The sequence below is a fragment of the Aphanomyces invadans genome (genome assembly GCF_000520115.1).
Source record: "Aphanomyces invadans strain NJM9701 unplaced genomic scaffold supercont1.10, whole genome shotgun sequence".
Taxonomy (NCBI): Eukaryota; Oomycota; class Saprolegniomycetes; order Saprolegniales; family Verrucalvaceae; genus Aphanomyces; species Aphanomyces invadans.
The window spans coordinates 1,463,665-1,476,468 of record NW_008580155.1 but is presented as its reverse complement, the minus strand read 5'-3'; the positions used below and the strand labels follow the sequence as shown (position 1 = coordinate 1,476,468).

The 12,804-nt window shown below is 52.7% G+C and overlaps 5 protein-coding genes across 17 annotated transcripts; 3 read left to right on the top strand and 2 right to left on the bottom strand.

Annotated features, from left to right (window-relative positions):
• Nucleotides 1-88: 88 nt before the first annotated feature.
• Nucleotides 89-2,895, bottom strand: H310_06143 (hypothetical protein). Its single transcript, XM_008871087.1, has 20 exons — nt 2,800-2,895; nt 2,719-2,748; nt 2,605-2,673; nt 2,510-2,560; nt 2,297-2,462; nt 2,140-2,249; nt 1,942-2,094; nt 1,834-1,884; nt 1,719-1,778; nt 1,550-1,668; nt 1,448-1,501; nt 1,195-1,402; nt 973-1,143; nt 822-915; nt 715-774; nt 636-657; nt 526-588; nt 415-483; nt 264-358; nt 89-213 (listed from the first exon to the last, which is right to left on the bottom strand). The coding sequence occupies exons 1-20, from the start codon at nt 2,860-2,862 to the stop codon at nt 182-184; spliced, it is 1,740 nt and encodes a 579-aa protein (XP_008869309.1). The 5' UTR covers nt 2,863-2,895; the 3' UTR covers nt 89-181.
• Nucleotides 2,896-3,127: 232 nt separating this feature from the next.
• Nucleotides 3,128-5,185, top strand: H310_06142 (hypothetical protein). 5 transcript variants are annotated; one of them, XM_008871086.1, is made up of 9 exons: nt 3,128-3,312; nt 3,363-3,622; nt 3,669-3,825; nt 3,872-4,085; nt 4,132-4,248; nt 4,324-4,586; nt 4,637-4,740; nt 4,790-4,988; nt 5,056-5,185. In XM_008871086.1, exons 1-7 carry the CDS (start codon nt 3,184-3,186, stop codon nt 4,691-4,693), a joined length of 1,197 nt encoding a protein of 398 aa, XP_008869308.1. In that variant the 5' UTR covers nt 3,128-3,183; the 3' UTR covers nt 4,694-4,740; nt 4,790-4,988; nt 5,056-5,185. The 5 variants fall into 5 exon arrangements, with proteins under 5 accessions (XP_008869308.1, XP_008869307.1, XP_008869306.1 ...); XM_008871085.1 differs by having other exon boundaries at nt 4,144-4,586; XM_008871084.1 differs by having other exon boundaries at nt 4,132-4,586.
• H310_06141 (hypothetical protein) lies at nt 4,600-9,323 on the bottom strand. Its single transcript, XM_008871081.1, has 11 exons — nt 8,858-9,323; nt 8,544-8,804; nt 8,333-8,494; nt 7,925-8,272; nt 7,582-7,875; nt 7,146-7,520; nt 6,885-7,104; nt 6,655-6,825; nt 6,403-6,598; nt 6,219-6,351; nt 4,600-6,164 (listed from the first exon to the last, which is right to left on the bottom strand). Exons 1-11 carry the CDS (start codon nt 9,260-9,262, stop codon nt 5,283-5,285), a joined length of 3,447 nt encoding a protein of 1,148 aa, XP_008869303.1. The 5' UTR covers nt 9,263-9,323; the 3' UTR covers nt 4,600-5,282.
• A 562-nt stretch (nt 9,324-9,885) lies between these two features.
• Nucleotides 9,886-11,888, top strand: H310_06140 (hypothetical protein). Of its 7 annotated transcripts, XM_008871074.1 has the most exons (7): nt 9,886-10,239; nt 10,288-10,635; nt 10,688-11,077; nt 11,196-11,299; nt 11,346-11,395; nt 11,443-11,565; nt 11,613-11,888. In XM_008871074.1, exons 1-7 carry the CDS (start codon nt 9,921-9,923, stop codon nt 11,773-11,775), a joined length of 1,497 nt encoding a protein of 498 aa, XP_008869296.1. In that variant the 5' UTR covers nt 9,886-9,920; the 3' UTR covers nt 11,776-11,888. The 7 variants fall into 7 exon arrangements, with proteins under 7 accessions (XP_008869296.1, XP_008869297.1, XP_008869299.1 ...); XM_008871075.1 differs by having other exon boundaries at nt 11,443-11,888; XM_008871077.1 differs by having other exon boundaries at nt 11,196-11,565.
• H310_06139 (hypothetical protein) lies at nt 11,866-12,685 on the top strand. Of its 3 annotated transcripts, XM_008871071.1 has the most exons (3): nt 11,866-11,992; nt 12,039-12,104; nt 12,159-12,663. In XM_008871071.1, the coding sequence occupies exons 1-3, from the start codon at nt 11,917-11,919 to the stop codon at nt 12,530-12,532; spliced, it is 516 nt and encodes a 171-aa protein (XP_008869293.1). In that variant the 5' UTR covers nt 11,866-11,916; the 3' UTR covers nt 12,533-12,663. The 3 variants fall into 3 exon arrangements, with proteins under 3 accessions (XP_008869293.1, XP_008869294.1, XP_008869295.1); XM_008871072.1 differs by having other exon boundaries at nt 11,866-12,104; nt 12,159-12,685; XM_008871073.1 differs by having other exon boundaries at nt 12,039-12,663.
• Nucleotides 12,686-12,804: the final 119 nt, after the last annotated feature.

The following is a 12,804-nucleotide window of genomic DNA, read 5'->3' as shown; positions in this document are numbered from 1 at the left end:
TGCACTTGACAGCCAAGTTTTGTTCAACTGGGTTTTGAATCAACAACAGCAGCAGTAGTCTGCCACGCACGTGCAACATCAAGATAAATTGCTCATGGGTTTGGATGAGCACCCAACAGTATTCAGCAGCTCTTAACACTCACCACGACTTCATTCGAATGAGTTCCGAATCGCAATTCGACTAATCTTTGTGTAACTTTGGTTCGACTTGGTCTGTGAATGTTCACGATAAATTCGGCGTCAGAAGCCACTTCGCACCATACCGTTTTCTGCATCTTCATGAAGGCGCGACTTGTCGACAGGATAAATCCAGCGCTGGTACAAATAAATGAAGAAAATCACGTCGTCTCGAAAGCAACTGCCTCGGAAGTCAGTTCAGCGCAATTCCGGGGTTTCCAAAATTAAAACACATACCTGATGCGGTGCATCGTGGGCATGTGAATGACAAATGCGAACAAGTCGTCAATAAACGTGTTCAGGGCACTGCCGATGCATGAGAAAAAGTCATCTGGATGGGATTCGCACCGGTAGATCAGGAATCGCCACGGGAGATGGGCCACACTCTTCAATCTGTAATTGAGGTACAGCCTAGACAAGCAGTGACGTCACAATGCCCATCGATCGAGTTGTTGTACTGTGGAGTCATCATGATGAACCCTATAATACGAGTAAGATCATGAAAGAGACGTTCCAGCCTTGACGTGGTCAACTTACCAAACGTGTACACACATCCCGTGAGGCTGCCCAACACCCAGCTGTAGAAGCTCGTATGGTCTACGACGAAGCGATACACCTCCAGCCAACAACGACCAAAGAGCTACCTTTACAAAGCAGCGAATACACAGAATACCCCAGCATCAACGGATACAACGTGAAGCCCATGTACGTCATCGCAGTTTTGTCAATGTCGTTCGACTACGCTCCCAAGATGCTGATAAATAATAGCTTTGGACATCCAGTTGATCCACGTACTTCGGAGGAAAAGTCCGTGCGACTCAACTCAACTTTGACAAGGGTGTGCCACGACAGCGAAAATTTCGGCCGAGTAGCGCGCCAAATTTTCCAAATTTGAATCACAATCGAGATGCCACTCGGGACTAGAATGAGCAGCGTTGTTTCTTGTTCGATCAGGTACAAAAACACCTGAACGATGAGGACATTGATTTTGTGGTTTTTCGTGACAACATCACGTACGATAAGCTGTGAAATGAGCGACGACACCATGCTCCAAATCGAGATCCCGACCAAACTCACATTCTGCTGCCAGAATGCAATGTCGCTCTTGAATGCGAGCCAGTCGAACAAAATGTGCAGCATCGACACGGCCATAGTCACAGTTAGCAAGTACGGATTCGTTTCGGCAATCATCAAACGCATGTTGTCGATTTCGTCTTCGGCAAATCTACAATTCACATGTCTGGCCTTCCATTTTCTCTCATGAGAGTACCCCAAGTCTTTTTGTTGCTTGAGTGCATTTTCAAACGTCATCATCATTTGCCACCTAAGCAATAAGAAGTGTGGCCACTTGAGCTATGAAGGCGGGCGTTACCTTGCGTACGACATGGATTCAAAGCTCAGCTTGAGCGGCAGAGTCGACACGGACCGATTCAGCGGCACGAGCTTCTCATTCGTCATGCCCATTTCGTCCACGTACACCACGGGCATGTACTACACCCCACACGTGGACTCAATCACACGACTTGGATTCACCGTTGTACCTTCCACCCTTCGTTCTCAATATTTTCCATGCGCAAGTTGTTAAACACGAGCTGGGGAATCTGCATCCTGTGCATTAGAACCCCTCGACATGCATTTTTCGTGACGAGATCGTACCTCGGCGATGGGAAACTTCTTGAAGCACGTGACAAAGCGAACAGCCATGGCCTACGCACAGACCGTGAAGAACTCGGAATGGAAGCCACGAGCCTGGGGACGTCGTACCGGTTTCCAGTACGACACGATGTCGGCGGTCAGAGCCGGGTCATCAAACGTCAAGGGGTCGACAGGACTCACTGCAGTCGACTCGGCTTCGGGACTTGTCCACAATGATTTTAACAGCCTCGTGGCGTTCTTGGAATTCCATCGGGGTGCAAACTGCACATGTGTGACCTCGATTGCAAGAAGAATTGAAATCGTTACTTTCGTCAACGGGGTCACTTGGTGCAGCGTCAGTAGCTTGTGGTAGTTGGGTTTTTTCGGATTCGGCGACGCGCCAGTTTGGGTGAGATGCACGTGGAGGTAGACAGTTTCTAGCCCAGACGTCAAATTTGGCATCGATCGGCACTTTAAACTCTACCGTTGTCGCGAATGCGTGACCAAATCTTCTTGTCCAGCGTTTTTGTTCCGTTGGCGAGCGTCGAAATGTTGAACTCAATGGCCTGGGAATTCGTGTTCGAGTCGAACGAAAGGTCTTTAAACTCTCCCATGAACGACACCCGCGAGTTGGTAAAGTCCGACGCCACCTACATCTTTGTCATGCATACCAGGAGTTGGGATAGTTGCGACGAACCCAGTTTGGTCGCGGTGATATGTAGCACTCGCCGAACATCGTTTGCCCTTCCTGTTTCCAGCATCAGGAGATGGACTGAAAGGTGGAGTTCCAACCTTCCACAATGGACCCAGGTACAAGTCACCAGGATTTATCTCCCACGTGGGAAACATGATGCCATAAATCTATCATCATGCCGTCAGGACGGACACCGCAAACGTGAATCATACCTGGTGCGCGGTGAACGCGAAGTATGCCGCCTGGAGAAGACGTCAACCTTGTACATATAAAGGAAAGAGATAAAGTCGTACAAATACAGCGATGGACACAGACGTGAAGTTGAACCACTTCAGCGGGTTCCATGTCGCTGTCATGCTTCCGCGATGAGCGGGCCACGTGTACTACTAGTACTCCTCAAGAGTATTAGTCACAACAAGCTGGCGAGCTAGTACTACTACTACTACTACGAGCAGATTTTGAATGTTTGGAGTGTATAACTCATAAAACGCAATTTCTCTCTCAACTTTGTGCGTACATATTTATCCTCCAAAAATCAGGTTTTACTCGACAATTCATGGGTTTGAATTTCTGATGTGGTCAAATTAACGTGGTCAAAAATGCCCGCATTTGGTATCTGTGTTGGATTTCATTGCACGGGCGGACGTGTCACAACGACCGAGAAGGCCGTGACAATCATGTCGAGTACTGATGAAAAGAAGCCTCTGCTGGATGCGGCTATCACGATCAACACAACAGCTTCATTCTCGGATCTCAATAACATTCAGGACGAGCTGCGTCAGGTGGTGGCACTGGCGTTGCCAGTGGTAAGCTCAACAAGCTGTCGATGCATCGTTTGGTCCAACGAATACAATAGACTGCCACGTTCTTCCTCGAATACGCTCCAGGAATTATCACGCTCCTTCTTGCAGGGCATGCTGTCGATCCCAATGACATGCAGACGACGACATTATACCTAGATGCCGCGGCCATCGCAATTATGTATATGAACGTGACGGGGGTGACGATCGGTCTCGGGTTGGCCACAGCCATGGACACGTTGTGCCCACAAGCTGTCGGGGGAGGCAAGTCGCTTCAAACGGGAGTATATTTCCAGGCAGGGCTCGTCGTACTCGGGTACGAGCGTGCTGTACCTTACAATTACTGACAAAACCCTCCGCAGCCTCGTGTTTATTCCGATTGCATTTGCAAACGCTTGGGCCACTACCATCCTGGTCTACTTTGGCCAGACCTACACCATCGCAGTCTTGGCACGAGAATTTGCCACCATCATGCTTGTGGGCCTTCCATTCATGTTTGTGTACGAGCTGCTCAAGAAGGTAAAGTATTCGTCTCGCAGGCAAGTCTGACAATCGATGGAGCCAGGTGCTTCAAGCGCAGAACGTAGTGTTGCCCATGATGTACTGCGCTGTCATTGGCAACTGCGTCAACGCCGTCCTTGGGTATGCCCTAACGTTCCACACGCCACTTGGGTTTTATGGTGCAGCCGTCGCTCGATCCGTGGCAAATGGCGTTCTCCTGCTCTCGTTGGTCACGTACATATTTCTCAATAAGGCGACATTCCAAGCGTGTTGGCCAGGTGGAGCCGACCCCTCCTGCATTAGATCAAACTGACGGTGATAAAGGCTGGTCGCTAGTTGCCGCATTGAAGGAAGTGCCCAAGTTTGTCGCATTGGGTATCTCAGGCCTCCTCATGATGCTGTTTGAGTGGTGGAGCTTTGAGCTGCTCGTGTTTATTGCTGGTACAGCTGCTACACCTTCGTCCAGAATCCACACCTCGTTCTCTCCACACCTCTACGATACTCGTAGGTCTCCAGACGAACGCGACCACGGCCATTGGCGCCAACGCAATTCTCGTCAACGTCACGAGTTGCATTTACATGATTCACTTCGGCGTGGGAACAGCCGCTCAAATTCGGGTCGGGAATGCTCTGGGAGCGGGCTTGAGCCACCAAGCCCAACGGACAGTCAAATGCGCTGTAATACTGGGCGTGTCGATGGGGATGTCTTTCGCAGGGGCGCTTCTCATCACACGGAAAGAATTCCCTCGTTGTTTTACGCACGATGCCGATGTCATCAGGTGTGTAAACCTTCGACTCTCCAACTTGTCAGTCCAGAATCCCGTTGTAGTCTAACGTCGTACGTGGCGATTGCGATCGCCATGTACCAAGTCGCAGACGCCCTTAACACGACCCTGCAGGGTGTGTTGCGTGGAGCAGGATTGCAGAAAACAGGTTCTCGCCTCCAGCCCTTTTCTCAACGACTTTATTGCACATGACGTAGGCGCTCTCTTGAATTTTATCGCGTACGTTGTCGTGGGCTTGCCGTTGGGGACGTTTCTAGACTTCGTCGTTGGATGGGGGCTGCTGGGTCTATGGGTTGGCATGGCCGTGGGGATTAGTACGTCTGGCATCTGCGGCGGGTTAATCGTCCACTTGTCTGACTGGCTTGTGCTTGCGAGTGACGCCAAGAACCGTGTATCGTAAGTCGTCCATGTATCCACAGCAAAGTCCTTTCCACTTCATGGAACGTTGTTTCGGGGTCAAAAGGATTGGCGTTGTATTTGAACGATATTGCGATGCAGAGGCTGGAGGCGATTCCCTCTCCCAGCGACAACTCTGACATGGGACAAGACATTTTTGCTAGGAGTAATAGTTTAGAATGCTGAAGTGGTATCCGTTTGTCAGGATGGCGATTGGAACTGGCGGCAAAACGCACTCAAAATCGCGAGACGGCCAGTTGAAGGAAGCGCTGATTGTCATGATCGGTGGCAAGTTCATTCACCATCCATTCTCGGGTGTTCCCGACCATCACTGACCGACTGGGTTGTCGGCTCCATGCCCCACACGTCGATCTCGTGGCAAATGTCGGTGGGATGCGGCGCAAACGTCGTATGGTACGCCTGCAGCGCGTACGGTCCGAAACAGCACAAAACGCAAAGCAGGACGAGCATAAATAGAATCGACAGGTTGTCCACCACGACAAGCACGGCGTACAGCTCCCCGCCAAACGAGAGTAGACTTGAAAACGCATAAGCAGACGCCGACCAGAGCCCGAGGCTGCATGCAAACCCGACCGGAATGAACCAGAACCAGCATTTTGTCTCGAGCGCGAGCCGAAGATTCGCAACAACGACGACGGCGCCATTCATGACGAGCCCAACGTCCCACAAGCCTTGGTCCAGTCCGCTAATACTTGACGGCCCGTGGCCAACGACTGCGAACGGAATGAACAAAATGAGCAGCGACGACACGAATGCGTCAAATATCCACTCCCAGAACCGCCGGATGCTGACGAAGGACTGACTCGCGTACAGAAACGGGTACTTGAGGCTCATGCGGGCGCTGACGTGTTCGTCAAAGACGGAGAACAAAAAGACCGGGAGCGCCGTAAAGCACACGTTGTAGAGTTGGTACAACGGGTCGTAGTACGTCGACTGCCCGGAGAACGAGCAGTACATGCCAAAGAAGAATTGCGGCAGGACGAGCAACACGTTCTTGTAAAACATGTACAGCGTCAAGATCGACATGCGGCGATTCATCCATCGCCCGTGGACCAAGACGAGCCGTTTTAAGCTCTGGAATTCCGGGATCGAGTAGTCACTTGCATTTGCAGCTTGCTGCCCTTCAGCTCCCATGATACCCACGCCCACGTGTGCCTACCAGCACACGCATGGGACGAATTCTCGATGACGGGATCAAGGAAAGTGTACCCTTTGAATCATGGGCACATCGTTCGCGCCATCCCCCACAGCCAACGTCATGACCCCCGTTTTCCTCCGTACCAAGTCGACGATAAACTCTTTTTGCTTGGGGGATACCCGACAACACAAGACACTCTTGCATCTGCACCCACACTCAAATCATCCACACAGTGCATCTGTGACCTTATCTTACCGGTTGCTCGCTCGTATGAGCTGGCTCTGCAGCGAATCGAGGCTGACAATGAGCTCGAGAGCCATGCCATCCAGGATCAGGGCCTTTGGCGGCACGTTTTTGCCTTTAGGTGAATCGATGATCGACTGCAACAATTGCCCAACTATCGTCGACGACGGCAACGAAGCTGCAGTACCATCGTTGGGCGGACTTAGCTCTACATGGCGCATGGATGAATAATGCCGTGTGTGCCGTTGCCAACGGATATCGCACCTTTCGTCGAGATTTGCACGACTTGCATGTCGCTCGATATGAGCTGCGTCGCGCGGCCAATGTTGACTGCAGTGTCGGGGCGATCCCCCGTGAGCATCCACACCTTGATTCCAGCCATGCGAAAGCATTGCAGCGCGTCGGCCACTCCATCTTGCAGTCGGTCTTCGATGCCTGCCACAGCGCGACGATTCAGTCGTCTCACTCAACCGCCTCCATGGCGCCATCGCTACCTGTGATCCCGACCAGGTCCAACTGCGTTTCGATCTCCCGAATGATCTCATCTAATACTTCTTCGGACGTGTTGGACGAAGTCTTGGCCGCCAAATACTTTGCATTCCACTTGTCGTACACCTCGTCCGAGAGCTCCCTCTGCGCCACACACAGCACCCGCAGACCTTCTGCTGCGTACGTGAGTAAGTGCTGCTTCATCGAGTTATACCGCTCGTCCTCCTGCACGTGAGTCAGCATTCGGCAATCGTCGGGCTTGTCACCTGTGCATCGACCGGCGTTCGCAACGCTGGAAAGACGACCGTATCGGCGCCTTTGCAAAACAAGATCGCACCGGTCGCGTTTCCGCGTTCGCGCACAATCATCGAGCTCTTCTTGCGCTCGCTGGAAAACTCAAACATGTGCAGCACGTCAAACAGCACGGTCTCTCCGAACCGACTGATCGCGACCGTAGTCGAGTCGTGGCGAAGTAGCGTCACTTCAAAGTGCTTGGCGGCACACACGAGCGCTTCCTCGTCCGGCGATATCGCAGAGTACACAAGACTCTTGGTCGTGGCATCGACGATGGGCACGACGGTGCTATTGACCGCCAAGTTGACGAAAAACTGGACAAATCGAGGATGTCGCTCGTCCACGACCTGCAATCAAACGTACTGCATTGGTGGAGGAACTCGATCGAATGGCAAGGGCTCTCTCTACCTTTTCTCGCAGTGACTTGTCCACAATGTTGACGTGCGTGAGGTGGCCGCGTGGCGTCACAATGTCCTTGGCCCGCTTTGGAAAGGGCAGGATGGACCGCAATCGGTTGTTGCCCGGCGGCAAACCCGACCCCCGCGGTGTACAATTCGGGTCCGACTGGCTGATCGTGCCAAACGACACGCCGTCGATCGCGCACTTGCGGAACTCCATGTTATTGCAAGTCAGTGTTCCCGTTTTGTCGGTGAAAATGTGCTGAATGACGCCGAGGTCTTCGTTGAGATCTGAGAATCGAACCTGCCATGCAAACGCACATGACTACGCGTGGTCATGGCCTCAGCCATACCTTAACACCGACCTTCCCATGGGCCATCGCCGTGTCGAGTCCGAGCATAATCGACTGAAAGAACCGAGTAATGTCGACCGTCACTTGCAGCGAGATCGGGACAAAGTTGGAAAAGAGCAACATGTACGTCAGGAACAACCAGAACGCGCCTAGGACGCTCTGGCTGTCGCGGGGGCTGTACGGCAAGCTCGTCCGCATCGACTCGACGATGACTGCAATGATCTGGAGCACAACTTGGAGCACAATAATTTGGTACGTCATCACGTTGGTCATTTTCGACAACGAGCTCGCCTTGAACGGAGTTTCGCCCGAGTTTTGCTGGATCTTTGTGTCCTCTCCCGTGTACACCTGCACGAGCCATTCCCATGGTTTAGTTTGCTACAACTCGATCGAATTCGATCGTGGTACCGTCACGCCGACCGCCCAGTCCGTGTCTCTCAGCAGCACGCCTCGCAACAGCAAATTCGACATGGAAATGCTAATCTTGACGTTGTTGATCGTTGTCAAAGTCGCCTTGAATCGATCGAGTTTTCGACTCGGCCCCTCCGACTCGACGTGCGCACCATTGACCTGCCAACGCCCCTGTTACGCTCCCAAACGCGCGCATGTCGAGACGTACCATCGCCCAAATGTCTGCTGCGTCGCCCATCAACGTGTTCACCTTGGACAACTGCGACGGCACCCATCGAATTTTCAAGTTGGTTTCGCCGTCCAAGTTGGCAGTCATGGTAAAGCACTGGCCGATCGGGCTGCTCGACGCCAAGATGATCATGTCGGACGGAATGATCTCGTTTTGATGGACCTTGACAACGCTGCCGACGTGCAAGTCGGCCCACGTCGTCGGAACGAACTTGGGCGCGCCGTCCCCATGATTTTGAAGCTACAACGACATGCCATGACCCTTCGATTCGTCAAAGAGAGGGGTCAAAGTACATGGAGCGTTTTCGTGCTGTTTTGGACGTTGTCAGCGCTGTGGCGGTGGATATCTTCAATGAGGTCTTTCACCGCGTTGACGAACAAGACAAATAGAAGCGGGACGATCGTTGTGGGGTACCCGCCCGAGAGCGTCACCTGCGGGATAACTTGGAGGACTGTGATGAATAAAAAGTACATGTTGGACAAGCGCGCGAACTGCTTGAAGAGGTTTTTGAACAAAAAGTTGTACGGCGTGTAGATCGACGTCGAGATGCGGTTCGGAGCAAAGGCCGCGTCGGGTGGCGGAGTTGTGCCAACCCCAAACTGCCTCGTTGTGTGGCCCAGCGATTTAAATTCACCGACCGAGTCGACACTGCCGTCGACATGGCGCTCGTTCGATGGCACGATGATTGCCTTGCCCATCCGAGCGAGCCTCGGCACCACCAATGTCCCGTCTGACGCTGACCTTTCGGATGCCGTTTTCCGCAACAGTGACAGAAATAGATGCATAGGAAAACGGACACAGGAAAGCAAATTAGGACCTTGACACGAGGGCTTATCACCACATGGTCGTATTGAAGTACACGGTCTTTGACGAGATATCTCCAGCACAATACCTGCGGCAGTCGTTACCACCAACGATGCCAAGTGGCCACTTGCTCCTACATCATGCCTCCCATCGCCTGCAGTACATGGCTCGTGGCCGCTGTTACTGTTTCCCTAAGGAGTCCACAACTCGCCCCTCGACGCGGCAGGAAGAACGTGCTTTTCTGTCAAGGGTTTTTTAAAGACTTTGACCTGCATGCTGTGCTGTCAGCGGCGCGAGATTCCTTCCTGTACCGCGTAGTCGAGTGCCTTCTGGATATCGACGGAGGAGCATGCATTCGCTGCAACATCATGCAGATCCTGCATACATAGAGCTAGCACAGTGCACGGCTGCGAGGTCTGGTGCGGCGCCACAGGAAAGTCCGCCTAGTCGAAGCCACGCCACAACGATGCCGCGTGCAAACATCCGGATAAGTTGCATTTATTCGGAATCCCTGTAGTGCGATTGGATGGAACGTACGCGGGTCTGTTGTCCATGATGTGGTCGTCTTTGCGGAAGGGCGCCTGCAACATCGGCATCCATCGTCGGCATGTGCTCCTTCGATCGAGGAGTCTTCAGACGTCGCATATAGGCGCTGCGCTGCGTGTGAGAACCATACCAAGGGAGTGGCCTCATACCATCGGCTGGGTTCGGTGTTGGAGCAGCGTCTCGTCAGATCAAAACCAGACTGAAGACGACGAGAAGCGCGAACAGGAGGAAGTGGAGAGCATCATGCGCAAGATCTTGGCCCAGAGCAAGAAAAAAGACGAAGGAGGCAAAAGGGAAGGCAGTGGTCTTGTGGACATGATTACAGGTAGCGACCGTCGGCAGCTTCCAAACTCACAAACCTGACCCAACCCAGGCGGACGCCTCCGAAAGTTAGAAGACGTGAACCGAACTTACTACCCTGGCCAAAAATTCAAGGCGACGTCCCAAGACATGGTGTTTCGTGCGATGGCTGGCAACACGTTGATCACGGCGTTGAAACTAATGGCATATCTGAAGACTGGGTCTAGCGCCATGTTGAGTGAGGCAATCCATTCCCTCGTGGACACAGGCAACCAAGGTCTGCTCATCCTGGGTCTACGCCAAGCATCGTTTCAGCCGGACAAAAAGCACCAGTACGGGTACGGTCGGGCGGCCTACTTCTGGTCTCTAATATCAGCGCTCGGAATTTTTTGGCTCGGAGCTGGCGCGACTGTGACGCATGGTAAGCATCTGCACCATATGCCGCATTTATGGGAGATGTTTCAATGTCGTAGGGATTCAAACACTGCTGAATCCACCAACTCCAGACGAACTCGTGCTCAGTTGGGAAGTGTGGACAGTTCTCGGCATGTCGTTTTGCATTGATGGTTACGTGCTCCAGCGCTGCCTGGGGGAGCTGATGCAGACCAAGCCCAAGGGCGTCAGCTTGTACCAACACATCAAGGACATCAAAGACCCGTTCATGCTCGCAGTTGTGCTCGAAGACTCTGCTGCTTGCACCGGGGTTTTCATTGCACTTGCTGGCATCGGCGCCAGCTACGTGACCGGGAATCCTGTATGGGATAGCGCTGCTAGTATCGGCATCGGGTGCCTCTTGGGTGGGGTGGCAGTCTCTCTTATTCGCATGAACCAGCGCTTCTTGTTGGGGCAATCCGTCGATCCTGGTACGTGCACTTCATTTCCGTCTATTTCGGCTTGGTTACACCTATTTTATTTCGATTTTTCGATGGGTTAAGTATATTTTTTCTTGAGTGGCTCTTGAACCTCGACTTCTTGCGATAGAAATCGAACAAGGCATCAAGGCGCTGCTGCTCTCGCGGCCTTCCATTGATAATGTTTATGCGGTGCAGTCGCAGTGGGTTGGGCCTTCCACGTTTAGCTTCAAGGTTCGTCCAACGTCCATCGAGTCAAACTCTCACGTTGTGTGCAAAGGCTGAAGTCGATTTCGACGGAACTTACATGGCTGCCCAGCTGCTCGAAATGTATACCATTCCGTTGTACGCTCCGACGATTCTCACGAGAGGAGTAGGTACAAGCCCGTGTTTCTGGATTCAGACCTTGAGAGCGAACTGCCCGTGATCTTGGCGTGGTACGCCGAAGATGTGACGCGGCTCGTGGAGAAGGAAGTCCAGGAAGTCGAAGTTGCAATCAGGTGAGTTTGACTTAACGGCCAATTCGTGATGTTTTTCTGTGGTGCAGGGCAAAATACCCCGAAGCTGCATTCATCGAGCTGGAGCCAGACAGCAAAGACACAGACATGCGCGCGTTGTCAAATATTGGCACCAAGTCCTTCCGCGCCAGCGAGCGGGACGCCATAACGAGGGCGCTGGCCCACTTAGCCCGATCGTTGGACAATCGTTAGAGATTCCTGTTTACACATGAGCAAGAGTTGCGTTCAAATTTCGGAGAAATATCGGCTGGAGTGGCGGATGATTGGTTCATTGTTCTAACGGCGGAATTCGAATAAGTGCACAATTCGGAGACTCCTGCATTACGTTGACGCATGGACAACCTCGAATTGGGCTGCCCGCTGCTGCCGAGTCCTCAGAGCTGCAGGATTTGCCGAGGCCATGAATCCAGTACGGAGTCCGAGACCCCTTGAATGGCATCCTAATGGTGGTCTAGGCCCGCCCAACATGCTCATCTCGGCGTGCTTGTGCATGGGATCTGTGGGACGAATCCACACGCAGTGTACGCTCGTTTAGCTGTCGACCGACCCTTGAAGTTTGACCCGCCTTTCCTCAGGTTTGAAGGCGTGGATCCTGTCGAGGGGCCTCCCTATGCAAGAAGCGATGGCGTGTGAGCTGTGTAAAACTACATACCGACTCGTCGGCCGAAGGAGAATTGCGTGGGGCCGAAAACACGCGTTCAGCAACTCGGCGTTGGTGTACGCCACCGCATTCGTGCTTCTCCTGTCATGCACAGTTGGGGTGTTATGGACAGTTGGGACAATCCTTTCCTCATGGCAAACTTTCCGTGGATCCGTGGCGAACTTGGTGCCCTTGATTGCGCTCTTGGGAACATCGGTTCCTGTAGCTCTGTTGACGTTGTGGCAGCTTTTTTCACGATGGAGAGCCAAGTCGTCCGTTGTCTACTTTGACACCGTTCTGGGAAGTTAGTTGATTGCACGACGAGCGCACACGGCATGAGGTGAACTCAAGAATTCTTTCGTGGTTTGTCCGTTTTTCCAGCGGTGTAGAAGGATGCCCTTCGTGGCAGAGTAATCAAAACACGATGGGATTCACCTCGATGCGCCGCAACGTCTACCGGCGTCGGCAGACTTGAGCGCGCTTTGACACGCAGGCAACACTTGGTGCATCGGACTGGGTACGGCTCATGGTCGAAGAAGATCGGATTCAGCCGTCGAGTCGTTGGACACGATTCGATTCGT

Coding starts and splice junctions, on each gene's coding strand:
- H310_06140 (XM_008871074.1), top strand. CDS start 9,921: ATGATGTGGTCGTCTTTGCGGAAGGGCGCCTGCAACATCGGCATCCAT. Junction 10,240..10,287: donor TCTTGTGGACATGATTACAG/GTAGCGACCGTC, acceptor GACCCAACCCAG/GCGGACGCCTCCGAAAGTTA. Junction 11,078..11,195: donor GGGGCAATCCGTCGATCCTG/GTACGTGCACTT, acceptor TTCTTGCGATAG/AAATCGAACAAGGCATCAAG.
- H310_06142 (XM_008871082.1), top strand. CDS start 3,184: ATGTCGAGTACTGATGAAAAGAAGCCTCTGCTGGATGCGGCTATCACG. Junction 3,313..3,362: donor TGGCACTGGCGTTGCCAGTG/GTAAGCTCAACA, acceptor CGAATACAATAG/ACTGCCACGTTCTTCCTCGA. Junction 3,826..3,871: donor TGTACGAGCTGCTCAAGAAG/GTAAAGTATTCG, acceptor CGATGGAGCCAG/GTGCTTCAAGCGCAGAACGT.
- H310_06139 (XM_008871071.1), top strand. CDS start 11,917: ATGGACAACCTCGAATTGGGCTGCCCGCTGCTGCCGAGTCCTCAGAGC. Junction 11,993..12,038: donor TTGCCGAGGCCATGAATCCA/GTACGGAGTCCG, acceptor ATGGTGGTCTAG/GCCCGCCCAACATGCTCATC. Junction 12,105..12,158: donor GGGACGAATCCACACGCAGT/GTACGCTCGTTT, acceptor GCCTTTCCTCAG/GTTTGAAGGCGTGGATCCTG.
- H310_06143 (XM_008871087.1), bottom strand. CDS start 2,862: ATGACAGCGACATGGAACCCGCTGAAGTGGTTCAACTTCACGTCTGTG. Junction 589..635: donor TTCATCATGATGACTCCACA/GTACAACAACTC, acceptor CTGCTTGTCTAG/GCTGTACCTCAATTACAGAT. Junction 359..414: donor CCCACGATGCACCGCATCAG/GTATGTGTTTTA, acceptor CTTCCGAGGCAG/TTGCTTTCGAGACGACGTGA.
- H310_06141 (XM_008871081.1), bottom strand. CDS start 9,262: ATGGGCAAGGCAATCATCGTGCCATCGAACGAGCGCCATGTCGACGGC. Junction 8,495..8,543: donor CAGCAGACATTTGGGCGATG/GTACGTCTCGAC, acceptor GGGCGTTGGCAG/GTCAATGGTGCGCACGTCGA. Junction 7,521..7,581: donor ACAAGTCACTGCGAGAAAAG/GTAGAGAGAGCC, acceptor GTTTGATTGCAG/GTCGTGGACGAGCGACATCC.